The 17,488-nt window shown below is 38.7% G+C and overlaps 2 protein-coding genes across 4 annotated transcripts in view; one reads left to right on the top strand and one right to left on the bottom strand.

Moving 5' to 3' along the window:
• The window catches only part of EGF (epidermal growth factor), a 101,074-nt gene that overhangs the window by 38,334 nt on the left and 45,252 nt on the right, over positions 1 to 17,488 (top strand). For 2 of the 3 annotated variants that reach the window (XM_057706239.1, XM_057706237.1), the window contains exons 6-7: positions 10,431 to 10,556; positions 11,571 to 11,693. The exons of the other annotated variant lie outside the window; for it this stretch is intronic. In XM_057706239.1, the coding sequence (XP_057562222.1) occupies positions 10,431 to 10,556; positions 11,571 to 11,693 (249 nt within the window). The remainder of the gene's footprint in view (positions 1 to 10,430; positions 10,557 to 11,570; positions 11,694 to 17,488) is intronic. 3 annotated transcript variants of the gene reach the window in all.
• LOC130835052 (60S ribosomal protein L30-like) lies at positions 12,070 to 13,772 on the bottom strand. Its single transcript, XM_057706267.1, is given in 4 exon segments — positions 12,070 to 12,075; positions 12,537 to 12,656; positions 13,508 to 13,684; positions 13,686 to 13,772. Coding segments are annotated over 4 exon segments (390 nt in total).

Raw genomic sequence — 17,488 nt, 5'->3', positions numbered from 1 at the left:
TGCAGAATAGGCTTACAATTGTAGCTCTTCTGGCAAAGTGAATAATAGTACTTTGGTTTGCAAGGCATTTAGTAGTGAGACTACTTCAATAAGGAGATAGCTGAGAAAAATCATGTAACTTGGTTGATACTATTTTTGTTATAAAATATAAGTATTTATACAAATAAGAGGACCTATAAACTTACCTCATGCAAAATGCCTAAACTATCATTTATCAAAACATGTTCTCCAAACACTAATTCTGTAGGGGTTATTTGGAAGGAAGAAACATTTCAGGGTCAAATGATTTAGACAGCCTGGGTTAAATAAAGGTAAGCAAGTTCTTTTTTTCTCAAGTGATTTCTCAGAACCCCTCAGATGGGTATGTGCAATGCTAATCTCTAATGGCCATAAAACTTGTGGCATTTTTCTATTTTATTTCCTACACAGCAGCCTTTTTGACCCCAAATATGTTATTTTCAGTCCAGACCTCTTTCTTGAGATACAGACAAATGAAGAGGGGTGGGGGGTGGGGGTGGAGGGGGAGGGGCTGGGGGGAGGGGGACTTGAGGCATAGGAGAGCTAATCTGCAGAAAGAAGTGATTTAAGACATTGGGAATTTATTCATAATATACAAAAGGGAGCAGCCCTGATGAAGACCAAGGGCAAGGGTGGGACTTACAAAGACAAAGCCACAGAGCTCCACGAGGAAGACTAACTAATGTGTCCTTGTCTGTCCACGGCCTGTCCATTCGGATTGGCTGGTTATAGAGGAGTTCCATGCAGCAGACTGATGAGCCCAAGTCGAGGTAGTAGAGCCACAGTTTCAGCAACAGGCTGGTTTTCTGATGATTCTGACCTGTTTCCTGAGAGTAGTCCCTCCGGCCCCTCCTCTTGCTGTCTGCTCCCTCCAGGCTCGGGGTCCTGCTGCGGGCACGTCAGATGTACACATTCAGGCTCAGCACAAGTTTCCTTCTCAAGGCCCGTATGTTTACCTGCCTTCTGAGCATTTCTACTTGGATTTCTAAGAAGTGCTTCAGGCACAAAGGAAATAACTGACCCACTCACGTCCCCCTCCCTTCTCCCCAGCTCCTCTCCCTCCAGGGTCTCTACCTCATGAGTGACGTTTTGCCTCCATCTCCCCAGGCAGAAATCTAGGAGTTGTCCTTTCCTCCCTCTCTCTCACTCCCACCCCACGAAATCAATCTCCACCTCCTGACAATTCTGTTACCACCCCTGTGCCCCTCTCGGCAGCCCTCCATCCCTGGGGTCCACGTGATGCGTGTGCCCCGCTGCCCTTTTCCATGCTGCAGGGAGCGTAGCCCTTCAAAAAGGAGAACCCAGTCATGTATCCCTGGGTTAAAACCAGTGGTCAGCTCTCTATTGTCAATAATAAAACCCAGTCTTTTTTAATCTAGCCGGTTCACAGCCCTCTGCTCCCCCTCAACCAGTCATTTCTCAGCTTCCTCTCTCACCATTTTCTGCATTACAGACTGCGTGAGGCTTGCTCTCTGCTCCAGCCTTTTGGCATGTTGCTTGGGAACACTGTTTGTTTGTTTGTTTGTTTCTTTCTTTCTTTCGCTTCGTGTCTTGCGGGTCGCAGTTCCCTGATCAGGGATAGAGCCCAGGCTGTGGCAGTGAAAGCCCTGAATCCTAACCACCAGGCCACCAGGGAACTCTCTGGGAGCACTCTTTCTAATTCTCAGCACTGGCTTACTCTTCATCCTCTGAGAAACACCTCCAATATCACTTTTTTTTTTTTTAAAGCTATTGGAATATAATTGCTTTACACTCATGCCAGTTTTTGAGGTACACCAAAGTGAATCAGCTGTATTTATGCATATATCCCCATATCCCCTCCCTCCCACGACTCCCTCCCACCCTCCCTATCCTGGCCCTCTAAGTCATCACCCATCGAGTTTATCTCCCTATGTTATGCAGCAGCTTCCCACTAAGTAGCTATTTTACAGTTGGTAGTGTATATATGTCAACGCGACTCTCTCACTTCGTCCCAGCTTCCCCCCACCCCACCCAACTCCGTGTCCTCAAGTCTGTTCTCTACATCTGCATCTTTCTTCTTGCTCTGTCACTGGGTTCATCAGTACCATTTTTTTTAGATTCCATATATATGAGTTAGCATATGGTATTTGTTTTTCTCTTTCTGGCTTACTTCACTCTGTATGACAGTCTCTGGGTTTATCCACCTCATTACAAATAACTCAATTTCATTCCTTTTTCCAATATCACTTCTTTTGGGAACACCTTCCCTGACCTCCTCACTTGGAGCCTCAAATAGCTATTTCCAGAAAATAGCAGATTTCCTGTCACAGGGCACGTATGTTTTGCTGTAATTGTCTGTCTTCCTCAACTTCCTTAGTCCTATGAGGACAGGGAATACAACTCTCCACTGTACTCCCAGTGCCTAGAGGACATTTACTAAACCATAGTTGGAAAAAAAAACAGCCTTTGACATCCTTTCCCCTAAATAATACCACAAGGAACAGGTTCTAAAGATATTAATATCTGAGTACATGTTGCCTTCCTTACATGTTGTAAGCCCTGCCCTTGCCCTTGGTTAGACAGTCTTCAGCAAGGCTGCTCCCTTTTGTATATTATGAATAAAACCCAATGTTTTAAATCAGTTTTCTCTGCAGCAGATCTTTGCAGCTTAACTCTAGTGAGAGTCTTTTAGACTCTTTTATGCGTCAGTCTTTTTCTTGTTTCTTTTAATTAATTGGTCCAGGTTTCAAGAAAAAGGTCTGGGCTAGAAATAATAGATTTGGGAGTTGCATGAGCTGCTGAATAGGAAATAAAATAGAAAAATGGCACAGGTTGTATTGCTCTTAGAAATAATAGTAATAGTCATGACCATTGATTGAGTATAGAATGATCTGCTCTGGGCTTTTCCTACATTACCTCATTTAATCTTCACAACAACCCTATGAATTAAGTGTGAATATTAGTACCATTTTATAGATTAGAAAGCTGAGGTTCAGAGATGTCACAATTGCTTGTTCAAGGTCACACTGGGGTAGACCTGAGATTTGAACCCAGGCAGACTGACACCATGCTGCCTCCCCAACTACATTCTCACTATTGTCTATAATTTTATATCTTAGATTTGCTTTAATTGTTTTGGGATAACTTGTCATTTGGCATATTCTTGTCTATCCATGGTCTGCTGGTGGTTAAAAGCTTCATTTTGCACAGATTAGGGGGCCCAAACCTGGTTTTTTTCTCTTTTAAAAATGTTTTCCATTTCAGGAACTCAGAAAATCAATCTCTCTCTCTCTCTCTCTCTCTCTCTCTCACACACACACACACACACACGTATACTCTGACTCTCTGAAAAGAGACGCAGACTTGATCTCACATTTTTGTTGTCATGATTAAACTTATTAGGCAGTGCTCTCCTGGCTGCCCTAACACCTCTACTATTACAGTCATCCCTCAGTATCCATGGGGATTTGCTTCGGGACTCTCACCAATACCAAAATCCAAAGATGAACTAGTCCCTCATATAAAATAGCATAGTATTTGCATATTACTGAACTTCCTTCCTTACACTTTAAATCATCTCTAGATTACTTATCATAGCTAACACAATGTAAATACTGTGTAAATAGTTGTAAATACAATGTAAATACTATGTAAACAGTTGCTGGTGCAAGGCAAATTCAAATTTTGTTTTTTGAAACTTTTTGGGATTTTTTTAAAGAATATTTTTGATCCACAGTTGGTTGAGTCTGCAAGTGTGAAACTCATGGATACAAGGTGCAGACTGTGTATGAATCTCAGAGCCCATGTGGGAACTTCTTTGTATACAATGTTAATGACATTATTTCAAGCTCAACATTCAGAGAATTTGCAACTATAGTTTTACTGCTCACAGATGTTCTTTTGTAGAAGGTGCAGATAATATTGCTTTCTTCTGTAATTCTTTAAAATGTAGATTCCAGTTTTAAGCTCATAAGAGAATTTCAAAAGCGTATTCTTTAGAAAATGAAGCACATCTGTCATCAATACTGTTTGAAATACTTTGCATTCATTTCATGTAGAAAAATATTGCTGAATTTCTTTAATTCTGAGAGTTCCTGAAGAAGAATTTCCTCCACCTAGAAATGTACCTGCTTATGGAAGTGACTAGTGTAGCTAAAACTGCCCAGGTGGGACTCTGATTCATTTTGATTACCTCATTGCTGGGGTTTCTACTGTAAAACCTTGGTTGTTTTGAAACCTCTAGAAAAGAATCATCCTAGATAGATGAGCATTTTTTTCCACATAATTTTTTCCTAAAATGTAAATATTGTGGTAAAATACACATAAAATCTATCATCTTAGCAATTTTTAAGTGTACAGTTAAGTGGCATCAAGTACGCGTTCATTCATGGTTTTTGTGCAACCATCACCACCATTCTTCTCCATAAATCTTATCATCTTGTAAAACTGAAACTCTACACCCACTAAATAACAGCTCCCCATTTCTGCCTCTCCTCAGCCTCTGGCAACCACCATTCTATTGATACTTTGTCTCCATGATTTTGACTACTACTCTAAGTACCTCATATAAGTGTAATACAAAAGAGAAATACAATATTTCTCTTTTTGTGACTGGTCACTCAGCACAATGCCCCCAAGATACATCTCTTTTGTAGCATGTGTCAGAACTTATTTCCTTTTTAAGGCTAAATAAGATCCCATTGCATGTATATATCACATTTTGCTTATCTAATTATCCATGAACAAACACTTGGGTGGCTTCCACGTTTTAGTTATTGGGAGTAATGCTGCTACAAACATGGGTGTACAAATATCTTTTTGAGACCCTGCTTTTAATCCTTTTGAATGTATACTCAGAAGTAGATTGTTGGATCATACAGTAATTTTATTTTTAATTTTTTGAGGGCCCATTATACTGTTTTCCACAGCAACTGTACTATTTTACATTTATACCAACAGTGCACAAGGATTCCAATTTCTCCATATCCTCACCTACACTTATATTCTGTTTTCATGTAGTTTAAATTATCAGTTCAAACACCCAAAGCTCTGTTATTTATTACAGAAATCTTACCAAATTATGGATTTCTATATCTTCCTAACATATTTAGAGACAGTCATTGACATTTTCTTAATGATGAGGGTCACATATACAAAGCTACATGCCATTGGGGCAAGAATAGGACTGATTGGAGGCAAAGCTGGGTTTTTAAGGCAGGTTTGCCCTGACACCAACTGGCTGCCATTTGAAATGCCTTTTAAATACTCGGGATGGCTCTTTATCATTTTTTTCTCTCTTTCCTGCTGTTGTCTCTTGCTTCTTGCTGATTTCCATGTGCTTGGCTGTGGCCTCTGTTTATTTTCTGAGACTTTTTCCTGCCATTTGTTTGTTGAAGAATCCAGATCGTTTGTCCCTTAGAATTTCTCACATTCTGGATTTTGTAGATTCTATTCCCATGGTGTCATTTAACCTGATTCTGTATAAACTGGTAGCTTTGGCCTAGAAGCCTGATCAGATTCAGATTTTTTGCAAGAGAACTTTATAGGTGGTACTGCAGGTAGTACCATATGCTTCCTATCGACCACGGCAGAGGGCTTGAGTGGCTGGGTCTCCATCCTTTCTGTGACGTTAGGATTCATCATTGGCTCAGGTGTTGCCAGCCTGGTCTCTATCAGCCTTTCACATAATGGCGTCACAAGCTATTGATTATCATTGCCTAGACGCATTTATTCATTAGCGGTTTGAAGTCATGACATTCTAATTCTGTCACTGCTTATTAGTTGAAGAACTTTTCCACATCATCTATATGATTTCCCTGAGGAGCATCTTTTATAGGCAAGGTAAATTAAATGATTGATTTAATCTTTCCCTTATCTGTTTTCAGAATAAAGGATTAGTATATCTTCCAGAGGTGACCTTATTTTTTAAAAAAAGCATCCTTATAAATTCAAGGATGTAAAAAATATTTGACGTTTTTATTCATTGTAGTTATTATCATTTTCACACTCAAATTATGCCGTCTTTCTCCGGGAGGAGCCCTGAGATGTGGCTTCTAGTTGTGGGAAAGAGCACCAGTAACTAACCCTTGGTGGTCTAGGATGCTGGGCTGAGGCTGTGTCTGGGCTCAGGAAGAAAGAACATGGGGATTATGTCGCCACTGCTGCCATAGGGGAATGCATTGGGTATGGAGGTGGTAACAATGCATCTTCATGCTGTGGACTAGCCAACCGCCTCAGAAATAGGTCTAAAATAAGGAAAGACTGAGTGGGCCTGAGGGGCTCTTCTGAGAATGAAAGACATTTATTTTTTAACTGCTCAGAGACTATTGATTTGTTTCCTTTCTTTTTTTGTCTTTTTTTTTTTTTTTTGGTGTGCCACATTTTGTTAAAGTCTTTATTGAATTTGTTACAATGTTGCTTCTGTTTTATGTTTTGGTTTTTTGGCTGCAAGGCATGTGAGATCTTAGCTGTCTAATCAGGGATCAAACCTGCACCCCCTGCACTGGAAAGCAGTCTTAACCGCTGGATGGCCAGGGAAGTCCTGATTTGTTTACTTTCTGATTCTTAGGTTTAGATGGATAAGGTTACTAAGTAGCTAAATTCTGGCTGATTTTTTTTTTACTATAATTAGGAATTATAGCACAGAAAAACCATTCTTGTTTCTTCCTTCTTATTTTCTTTTAACAAAGAAGAGTAAACGTCTACATTATGCAGTTTAGGAAGTTTTTTGGAAAAGGTGAGAGAGTCATTTATTCAGGGAACTCACTAATGCAAAAGACAATAAATAAATAAAAAATCATAGACATTTATAGAAAAATATATACATAATTTATATATTTTATTACACATAAAATATATAGTATAACATTAATATGTTAATATATTAACTTTATTATATATCAATATATAATGGTATATATTGATATATAACATTAATAATAAAAATATGTATTTTTCTATAAAAACCCATAGTTAGATTTTATATATATAGACACATAAGTAATGTATGTATATATTTATATATATTAAAGAGATGGGGTTTATCATTGAAGACTTGAGCTTGAGTCCCATTCCTACCCTTTATTACCTAGATGTGATCCTTAAGATACTGTTTCCTAATCTGTAAAATGGAAGACAATAATTGCTCTACATAGCTCAAGGGCTTGTTATGAAAATTACATGTGATAAAGCAAATGCTTTATAAAATGTTATTCACATTTTTAAACTATTGGGGGGCGCTAAATATTTAGTTACAAGAATGATTCAAGTGAATGGGTTCAAACGGAAGAGACTAGAAAGGCTTTGCTGATGAGGTGAGTCTGACACTGAATTTGAGGGAGAGAAAAAGGTGTGATCAGTGGAAGAAGCAGGCTCGGGAGCCCCACGTGTGTGGTTTCAGAACTGGGCCAAGGTAAAATCTATAGTTTGCTTGACTGTAGCAAAACTCATGAGAGCTTGTGAGCTGGGCAGTTACTGAAGCCTCGGTTGGTGGTGGACATTAAACTCCATGATTAAGGAGCTCTAATTTGATCTCCAAGGTAATTAGGCCCCACTGCTGGGCTCTGGGAGGGGTATTACCTGAGGTCAGCAGCAGCATTCTGAGTGCTAGCTTCAGCCTCATTTGAAGCTGAAGAACCGCAGAAGATTAAGGAGATTAAACAAAATACAGCCCTCAATCCTCTGTGCTTTGCCACTTACTAAAATGACCTTTTAAGTGTTTAGTGGCTGAATTCAGGTCACATCATCAGCACAACCATTCAAAGGAGAATATTGATTGCTTTCCTGCCTGTGTTCATCATTGAATAGTAATGCATATTGTTCTTAAGTATGATTAAACCCATCAGCAGCCTGGTGTAGTGGAAACAGTACTGAGCATCTGTTTGAGTTCTAACTCTGAGATTGACTGAAAATTCAAGGAGAAACCAAAGAAAGGAGTTAAGTTGTAGGTTTCATGGTCACAGGTTTTTGTGCATCTATTCCAGGTGTTTGTAGCACCCCTGGGTTGTAAAAGGCACCAGGTTAGGTGCTATTGGGACTATAAATGTGATGGAATACATGCTTTATCCTCAAAAGCTTATTGATTAATGAAAAAAATATACACATATATACATATATATATACTTGTGATGATGATGGTGTTGTTGATGATAAGAATACGCTGCAAAGCAGGTAAGAGGCAGTAGAAAAGTTAAAAAAAAAAAAAAGAGAGATAAATAACATTAGATCTAGATGAAGGACATAGCAATTTCCTGCACCCGAGAAACTAATTGTTTTCTTCATAAGTCAGTTTGAATCTCCATTAACATCTCATAAATAGAGATTAAGGTTTGAGAATCTTTAAAGGTATAAACTTAGAGGAACTTACAACAGACATTTGATTCTGTATAGAACTGTAATTTTTTTTAAGTGAGGGACCTCAGAGAATATCTGCTTCAATGCTTTTATTTCATGGAAACTGAAGTCAAAGAGATAAAGTGATTTTATGTAAAAGGCAGAACCAAGAGGGAACTCAGTTTTCCCAGTTCTTAATGCAGTGGTCATCTACCGTAGTGGGTTTGGGAAGATTCTTATAAGGGATATTTACAGGAAGCATAATTTCTCAGTTTTTGGTTACTTCAAGAAAGTAGTAGCACTTTGGTGCTATTAAAAGGCTGAGTCACGCGCTTCTGGATTTTTGTTGTTGTTCATTTGTAAATGTTATAAAAAGTACAGTTAAAACAATCACATGCTCTTTTTTAGAAATTTGAAGTAGGTACATTTTGTTTCCAATACATTTGTGAGTTTCTGACTTTAGTCATTTACTTAAAAAATTTGGGTCATTTCATTTTTAATTTTCTTAATTAAAATTTTGATATGTGAAACATGTAGGAACATGAAAAACAATGTAGCTAAACATGTATAGTTGGCATAAAAACCACTGACAAGAAACACATTTTTTGGAATCAATATCCAAAAACTATTCAGTGTAAATCTTAACTGATTTAGCAGGTAATATTGCAACAGTATTAAATAATTGGCAAGATTGTGCATTTAATTCTATTAAGAGATCTGAATAAAATCTAAAATAACTAAAGAAATGCCACAGATTAGCTAAAAGCAGGCATTCATAACTGAGGTGAAAGTGGAATATTCCATTATTACTTTAGGCCAGTGTTTCTTAAAGTGTGGTGGGAAGACTCTAGCATCAGAACCATTCCAGATTCTGGTAAAAATGAGCCTTTCCCTTGATTTATCAAATCAGAATCTCTAGAGGGTGACATGCCCTCCGGCTAGTCTCGATGTGTGTAAGAAACATTTTCAAGGGGGCAAGAGTACGTTTCTAACGTGTGATGCTTTGTTGGTCAAGAAAAGTGTTTAGTAACAGGGAAAGGGGTGGAGTCAGAGCCAGGAGCCATCTTTCTAAGTAGACAGAGACCAGAGAACAAACCTGCATGGAGGACAGTCTCAGCCTCTTGCACTGTTGTGCTCAGGCTCTCACCGGCTTGTTTCCTGTGCCTTTCAGAGCAAGGCTGTGTTTTTAGTGGTCTCCTCCCATTACTCACAGGCTCTCACTGATCTCAGCTATGCCAGGTCTCCTGGTCCCTGACCCTGGTCTTCTTCCCCTGCCATCACCAGAGCTCTGGCCTCCATAACTATGTGCACCTTGAGAGCTGCCCTCGAACTCAAGCTTATCTCTGTATTTCCCAGAACATTTCACAAAGTCATTGTTAAAATTGGCAAAAAAATGAGAAGAAACAAAATTCAAACAGGGTTATATGTGTTACTAGTTTAGCCCTTGAGTCTGGCTCTGAAAACCAAAGGTACCAAGTTGGCTATTTGTCATTCAATGTATTTGGCTAATTTAACCCAAGCAGCTAGCTTACCTAGCAGATTTTACTATTCACCCTGGGCTATTTTGTAGAACATGGAATGCTGGCAGCAATAAACTCAGAAACTTGGGGATGAGACATATGTCAATAGCATATATTGTCTGAAAGATGTTGTTCTTTACATAATGATCCTAAAAACAGATAAATATATAGATCTGACCTATAAATATTATACTTAAGAAAAGATGTTCTTAGTTTTGCAGCTTGTTTTGCTTCTTAAACAGATATTTCTTTTTCAGCATTTCTGTTCATGTACCTTATTTTTTAAGTAAATAAATACTTTTAATAAAAGCAGGTCAAAAAGAAAAAGCTATTACATTGTGCTTAGTGTTCGTAACCCAAGGAATGATATCTCCAGCTAATTAGTATGTCCTAGCCTGAGAGCTACCGTGGGAGAAATGCAATTAGAGAAATAAATGGGCTTCGGAATGCTGAGTAATCTGGGCTGATGTTCAGTCCTAGTGCCACCTCCGTGAGATGACACTCCTGCTGATGTCACATGGTTCTTAAGCACCATGATGGATCATGCATTGCTCGTGTCAAAACACACCTCCACTCCAAATTAACCATCTTCTCTTTTAGATCAGAAACTCTGCAAACTGAGGAAAGGTAACTGCAGAGGCAGCATGTGTGGGCAAGAGCCCAAGTCCCACGTGTGCACGTGTGCAGAGGGATACGCTTTAAGCCAAGATGGAAAGAACTGTGAAGGTAAAGAGTGATGAGCAAGCACAGCCCACCTGAGCCAGTGGCTGGTCTTCAGAGGGCCATCCAGAGCTTCCATGAGAAACCAATTTCCAAGTTTCCTCCTTTTGGCCCCAGAAAAGCAATCTTATTTTTTCCCTGATTTAAAAGCCCTTGTAGTACTTTCAAGTCTCCTTTATATCTTGTATTCCCAGGTAAGATACTTTCAGAGGCTACTCAGGGATTGATATAAGGCAGGGATTCTCTGAGTGGACTCTGTGGAGCTCTGTGTGACAGTGTGCAAAAGGTCACTATTGTCTAATTTTTTAGGGGAGCAGTTCCATAGCTCTCATAAGATTCTCAAAGAGGATGTGACTTCCACATCTCATCTCATAACTGTTTGGTAGGAATCTTGAGAAATTGCACCAGGGCTGGTTATCTTGGGCTCTTCCTTATTGTGAGACTCCAGGCCCAATGTAATTAACCCAAGGAGAAATGCTGTTTCCTTTCTCCTGGGAAATAGTTACCAATGAAAAGAATCCAATGGCTGCAGTGCACATTCAGTGGAATTAGTTGGGGTGAGACTTCAGGTAAACCTGGCATCAGCCTGTTAACGTGGTCTCCTGCTTAGCAGGACTAGTGAGTGAGAGCCATAGCATAGAGCAGTGATCCGTAAAACTGCTGGAGAGTATTCCCACGTTCAGGTGAAGAGTTCCTGTCAGCACTGAGAAAGCTGAAGAGCAGAGCAGGGGATGTCCTGTCCTTGTCAAGAAATTTCTAGGGTCCTTGTCTTAAATGGCTATATCTTTTCAGGGGAAATAGTACTACTTTATCCCAAGAGTAATTCTTATATGAAAATCTGTATTTGAACGTATAAACTGTGACAGTTTAAACTGTGGCTCTCCTGATAATTGAACTGACTTATGGTCAGTTATAGCAGACAGAGGTGTGAGATACCCTACTTTTTGCTGACTTATTAGTGACGCTACAATTTATTTTTAAAAATAACCATATGACTGTTTTGCTGTTGTCATGGTGTAGATGTCAACGAGTGTGCCTTTTGGAACCATGGCTGTACTCTTGGGTGTGAGAACACCCCCGGATCCTATTATTGTACATGCCCTGTAGGATTTGTTCTGCTGCCTGATGGGAAACGGTGTCACCGTAAGTCACAGCAAGTATTTATTGCATTATTTCCTCCATTTTCACTGATGTTTCTAAGGTGGCGATGGTCTGGGTTGGTGGCCCTCAATCAATAGTATATATCAGAATTACCTTGGAGTTTTATTTTGGTTTGCTTTTTTAAAACATGAATGACCAGACTCTACCCCAGACTTGTTAAATCAAAACCTCCAACAAGCATATATTTATATATCTTAGTGTTTATTTATCCACATTTTATTATAGTTCATCATATATCTCTGAAAGATAAGCATGTAGAAAACATAATCATGATACACTATTACATCTAAAAAAACTAGCTGTAATTCCCTAATATCTAATATCCAGTCAGTTTTCAGGTATAACCACAATACCATTGTCACAACTAAAAAAGTTAACAATAACTTCTTAATAACATCAAATATCTAGTCAGTTTTCAAATTATCTTGTTTTTTTTAAACAGTTGATTTGTTTGACTAAGTATCCAAACAAGCTCCATGTGTTATATTGATTTTAGCTGATACCTCTCTCTCTTATCCTACAGATTCCCTCTCCTCTTTTTTTCTCCTTGCAAGTATTTGCTAAAGAAACTATTTTTTCTTTTTCCTGCAGAGTTTCTCGAACTCTGGATTTTACTGAACGCCCTTCTAAGATGTCCCTGTCCTGCAAACTTGTAGTTTGATCTGCAGGCTTGATCAGATTAGGCTTTGAAATTTCGACAATAATACTTTGTAGGTGTGTTTATTCTTCTGTCAGGAGACTCTTAGCATCTGGTTGTTTCTCTCTGTCATCTGCTCTAAAGTTCCCCGATGGTCCTTCTTTTTTTTAAAAAAAAAGCAAACAAACTTTGGACAGTTTAACTGAAGAAAAAATATGCATGATTTTCTTTTGACCAGTCCGTTCTGGCATTCTTCTAATGATATCAGAATCACCTGGGTCAGTAATAGCCAGTGTGCACGGTACCCACTCTTCCCACTCATTCCTCACAAGGCTCCTCCTGCCTGGCATCGCTAGTGTCAATAGAATGAGACCGAGTTTGGTTCAGAAGCAAAGGAAAGCTTTATTATTGGATCAAGGATTGGAGAGATGTGAGCTCGCCTCCACGGTACTGGCTCCCCGACAGGCTGTGGTTGGGGCTGCTTTATAGGGTTCTCCACAGCTGAGAGGGGGTGGAGCTCTCACTGGGCACACGCAGGCATGCTGCTCAGGCTCCAGGTCACAGTGCTGGGTGCAGGGTCTCTGCACATGGCCTGTCGCCGCCATGTTGAGTTGAAGTGTAGAGCATAGTGCTTCTGCACACGGCCCGCCAAGCTACAGTATCAGGCACAGCAGTTCTGCACTGGGAACTCTAATCCCATGTGCCTCTGCACATGGCCCCCTACAGGCAAGTGAAAGGAGGCTAAACCCAAAGAAGAAGTTGTTAGATCTTACCTTATCACCTAGATTCCATCTTATTTTTCCTGAGGACACCAATGGGCTTTACCAGTGACATACATACTCAAGGATTTTCCACATGCTGTGCCCAATTCAATATTTTTTAAAAATATTTATTTATTTTTTATTGGTTGTGTTGGGTCTTCACTGCTGTGCACAGGCTTTTCTCCAGTTGCGGTGAGTGGGGGCTACCCTTCATTGCAGTGTGCGGGCTTCTCATTGCGGTGGCTTCTCTTGTTGCAGAGCATGGGCTCTAGGCGCTCAGGCTTCAGTAGTTGTGGCACGTGGGCTCAGTAGTTGTGGTGCATGGGCTTAGTTGCTCTGCAGCAAGTGGGATTTTTGCAGCCCGCGTCCCCTGCATTGGCAGGTGAATTCTTAACCACTGCACCACCAGGGAAGCCCCCCAATTCAATATTATTGCCATGGTAGTGGTCTCCACCAGTTTTGGCCAACATGGTGTAGTACTCTATTTCACGTTTCCACAATGCTGGGCATTTGTTGGCAAGGATGACCAGTTTCCCTTTGCCTTGTCTGAACATTTTCAAAGTCTGCTTGTACCTGCAGCATTTACTTTCCACTTTTTATAATGAGTTGGAGCCTAGAGTTGATTGACCCCAGCAACTTTTTTGTCTTCTTTTCAGCCACCATTTTTCTGCCTTAGGTGTGAGACTGCCCCCAACCAAGGGCAGCTGCCAAGATAGCTAGGAGCAAGAAAGAGCCCAATTGTCTTTTAACCATTAACACTCATTTCGTAGATTGGTTGTTCCATCAAGGGATTTGAATGGTGATATCTAGTTCTAATATTTCTTTTAGTTATTAATTGTAATACCTTTTTAAAGAGAACATTCTCTTGTTAACTATTTGGTTATTTCAAGATACAATTCTTACAGTTAAGGCAGTGTAAGTGTTGAATTTTTTTCTCTTTGTTTACTTAAATTTAGGATAATAGGTTGGTTCTTTAACACCTTCCAAAGGTGGCCAATGGGTTTTTTTAAATTTTATTCTTTATTGAAGTATAGTTGTTTTGCAATATTGTGTTAGTTTCAGGTGTACAGCAAAGTGATTCAGTTACACACATATATATGTATATATCTATATTCTATTTTTTAAAAATTCTTTTCCACTATAGTTTTTCGGGTATTCAGATATCAAGTATAGTTCCCTGTGCTTGTTGTTTATTTTATATATGGTAGTGTACATCTGTTAATCCCACACTACCAATTTATCCCCCCCCACCATCTCCCTTTGGTAAACGTAAGTTGTTTTCTATGCCTGTGAATCTGCTTCTGGTTGTAAATAAGATCATTTGTACTATTTTTGAGGCTTCACACACAAGTGATATCATATAACATTTGTCTTTGTCTGACTTACTTCACTCTATATTAGGTCCATCCATGTTGCTGCAAAAGGCATTATTTCATTCTTTTTTATGGCTGAGTAATATTCTATTGTATGTGTGTACCACATCTTCTTTATCTATTCATCTGTTGATGGAACTTAGATTGCTTCCTTGTCTTGGCTCTTGTAAATAACGCTGCTGTGAACATGGGGGTACATGTATGTTTTCGAAGTAGAGCTTTTGTTTTTTCTGGATATATGCCCAAGATAGGGATTGCTGAATCATATGGTAACTATACTTTTAGTTTTTTAAGGAAATTTCATACTGTTTTCCATAGTGGCTGCACCAATTTACATTCCCACCAATAGTGTAGGAGAGTTGCCTTTTCTCCACACCCTTTTCAACATTTATTATTTGTAGACTTTTTGATGATGACCATTCTGACAGGTGTGAGGTTATACCTCTTTGTAGTTTGATTTGCATTTCTCTAATAATTAGTGATGTTGAACATCTTTTCATGTGCCTGTCAGATATCTATATGTTTTCTCTGGAGAATTGTCTATTTAGATCTTCTGCCCATTTTTTGATTTTTTTTTTTTTATTGAGTTGTATGAGCTGTTTGTATAATTTGGAAATTAAGCCCTTTTTGGTCACATCATTTGCAAATATTTTTGCCCATTCTTTAGGTTGTCTTTTCATTTTTGTTTATGATTTCCTTTGCTGTGCAAAAGCTTATGTTTGTTTTATTTTTGCTTTTAGTTCTTTTGCCTTGGGAGACTGACCTAAGAAAACATTGGTACAAGTTATGTCAGTGAATATTTTGCCTGTGTTCTCTTCTAGGATTTTTATGGTGTCATGTGTTATATTTGTCTTTAAACCATTTTTATTTTTGTGTTTGGTGTGAGGGAATGTTCTAACTTAATTGATTTTCATGCAGCTGTCCAAATTTCCTAGCACCACTTGCTGAAGAGACTTTTTTTCCATTGTATATTCTTGCCTTCTTTGTTGAAAATTAATTGATTGTTGGTGTGTGGGTTTATTTCTGGGCTCTCTGTTCTGTTCCATTGATCCATATGTCTGTTTTTGTGCCAGTACCACACTGTTTTGATTACTGTAGCTTTGTAGTATTGTCTAAAGTCTGGAAGGATTATGCCTCCTGCTTTATTGCTATGGCAATTTTGGGTCTTTTGTGGTTCCATATAAATTTTAGGGTTATTTGTTCTAGTTCTGTGGAAAACATCATGGTAATTTGATAGGAATCACATTGAATCTGTAGATTACATTCAGTAATATGTCCATTTTAACAATATTAATTCTTCCAATCCAAGAGCATGGGATATCTTTCCATTTCCTTGAATCATCTTTGATCTCCTGTATTAACATTTTATAGTTCTCGGTGTATAAGTCTTTCACCTCCTTGGTTAGGTTTATTCCTGAGTATTTTTCTCTTGATGCAATTTTTAATTGTTTTTTTACTTTTTCTGATTTTCATTGTTAATGTAAATAAATGCAAGGGATTTCTGTATATTAATCTTGTATCCTGCTACCTTGCTGAATTCATTTATCAGTTCTAACAGTTTTTGTGTGTAGTCTTTAGTGTTTTCTGTAGAGTGTATCATGCCATCTGCATGTAATGACAATTTTACCTCTTCCCTTCCAATTTGGATACCTTTTATTTCATTTTCTTGTCTGATTGCTATAGCTAGGACTTCCAATACTATGTTGAAGAGAAGTGATGAGAATAGGCAGACTTGTCTTGTTCCAGATTTTAGCAGGAAGGATTTCAGCTTTTCACCTGTGAGTATTATATTGGCTGTGGTTTTGTCATAAATGATTTTATTATATTGAGATATGTTCCCTCTATACCCACTTTGGTAAGAGTTTTTCATCAGGAATGGATGTTGAATTTAGTCAAATGTTTTGTCTGCATCTATCGAGATGATCATGTGGTTTTTGTCCTTTTGTTGATGTGGCATATCACATTTATTTGCATACGTTGAACCATCCTTGTAATCCTGGAATGAATCCAACTTGATTATGGTGTATGATCCTTTCTATGTGTTGTTGGATTTGGTTTGCTAATATTTTCTTGAGGATTTTTGCATCTATATTCATCAAAGATATTGGCCTATAATTCTTTTTTTGGTAATGTCTTTGTCTTGTTTTGGCATCAAGGTGATGGTGGCATCATAGAATGACTGGGAGTTTTGTTTGTTTTTGTTTTGTTTTGTAAGTATTATTATGAACTCCTGGATTTTTAACATTTTTAATGTGTTTCAACCCATTGTGGTTGTTATTCTTACCAAGAAGCAAATTGTCTCCTCTTTGGCTGGTGGGAGAATCTTCAAATGGGTCCCTGACCCCAGCAGTCTTTGATAGTTTTCCCTTACCTGGTAGGACATATTTTCCAGGCTTGTCTTATACATTCTATGTTCTAGACCTAGAATCAGCAATCTTTCAAGGCCACTGCTTCCTTTTAATGAGAAATTGTATTTATTTATTTGTCTTTTTTTATTGGCAGTATTGGGTCTTTGTTGCTGCACATGAGCTTTCTCTAGCTGTGGTGAGCGGGGGCTACTTTTCATTGTGGTGTGCAGGCCCCTCATTGTGATGGCTTCTCTTGTTGTGGAGCACAGACTCTAGGCACATGGGCTTCAGTAGTTGTGGCACATGGGCTAACAGGCTGTAGAGTGCAGGCTCAATAGTTATGGCATAGGGGCTTAGCTGCTCTGTGGCATGTGGCATCTTCCTGGGGTAGGGATTGAACCCGTGTCCTCTGCATTGGCAGGCAGATTCTTAACGACTGCACCACCTAGGCAGTCCTGAGAAATTGTATTTAGATAACATAACCTGCTACAAAGTTAGTCATTGTTTCTAGGCCTTTCGGGGCATCAGAGCTAGGATACATTTTTTAAAAAGAGAAATACGTTATGAGTTTATATGGATATTCTCAATTCAAGTTTAGGATTACATACTCTGATACCTTCCTATAGGTTTCTTATTAATCTGCCAACATAGCTAAGTA

Source organism: Hippopotamus amphibius, chromosome 13 (genome assembly GCF_030028045.1).
Source record: "Hippopotamus amphibius kiboko isolate mHipAmp2 chromosome 13, mHipAmp2.hap2, whole genome shotgun sequence".
NCBI classification, from domain to species: Eukaryota; Metazoa; Chordata; class Mammalia; order Artiodactyla; family Hippopotamidae; genus Hippopotamus; species Hippopotamus amphibius.
This window is presented reverse-complemented; position numbering and strand designations above follow the sequence as displayed.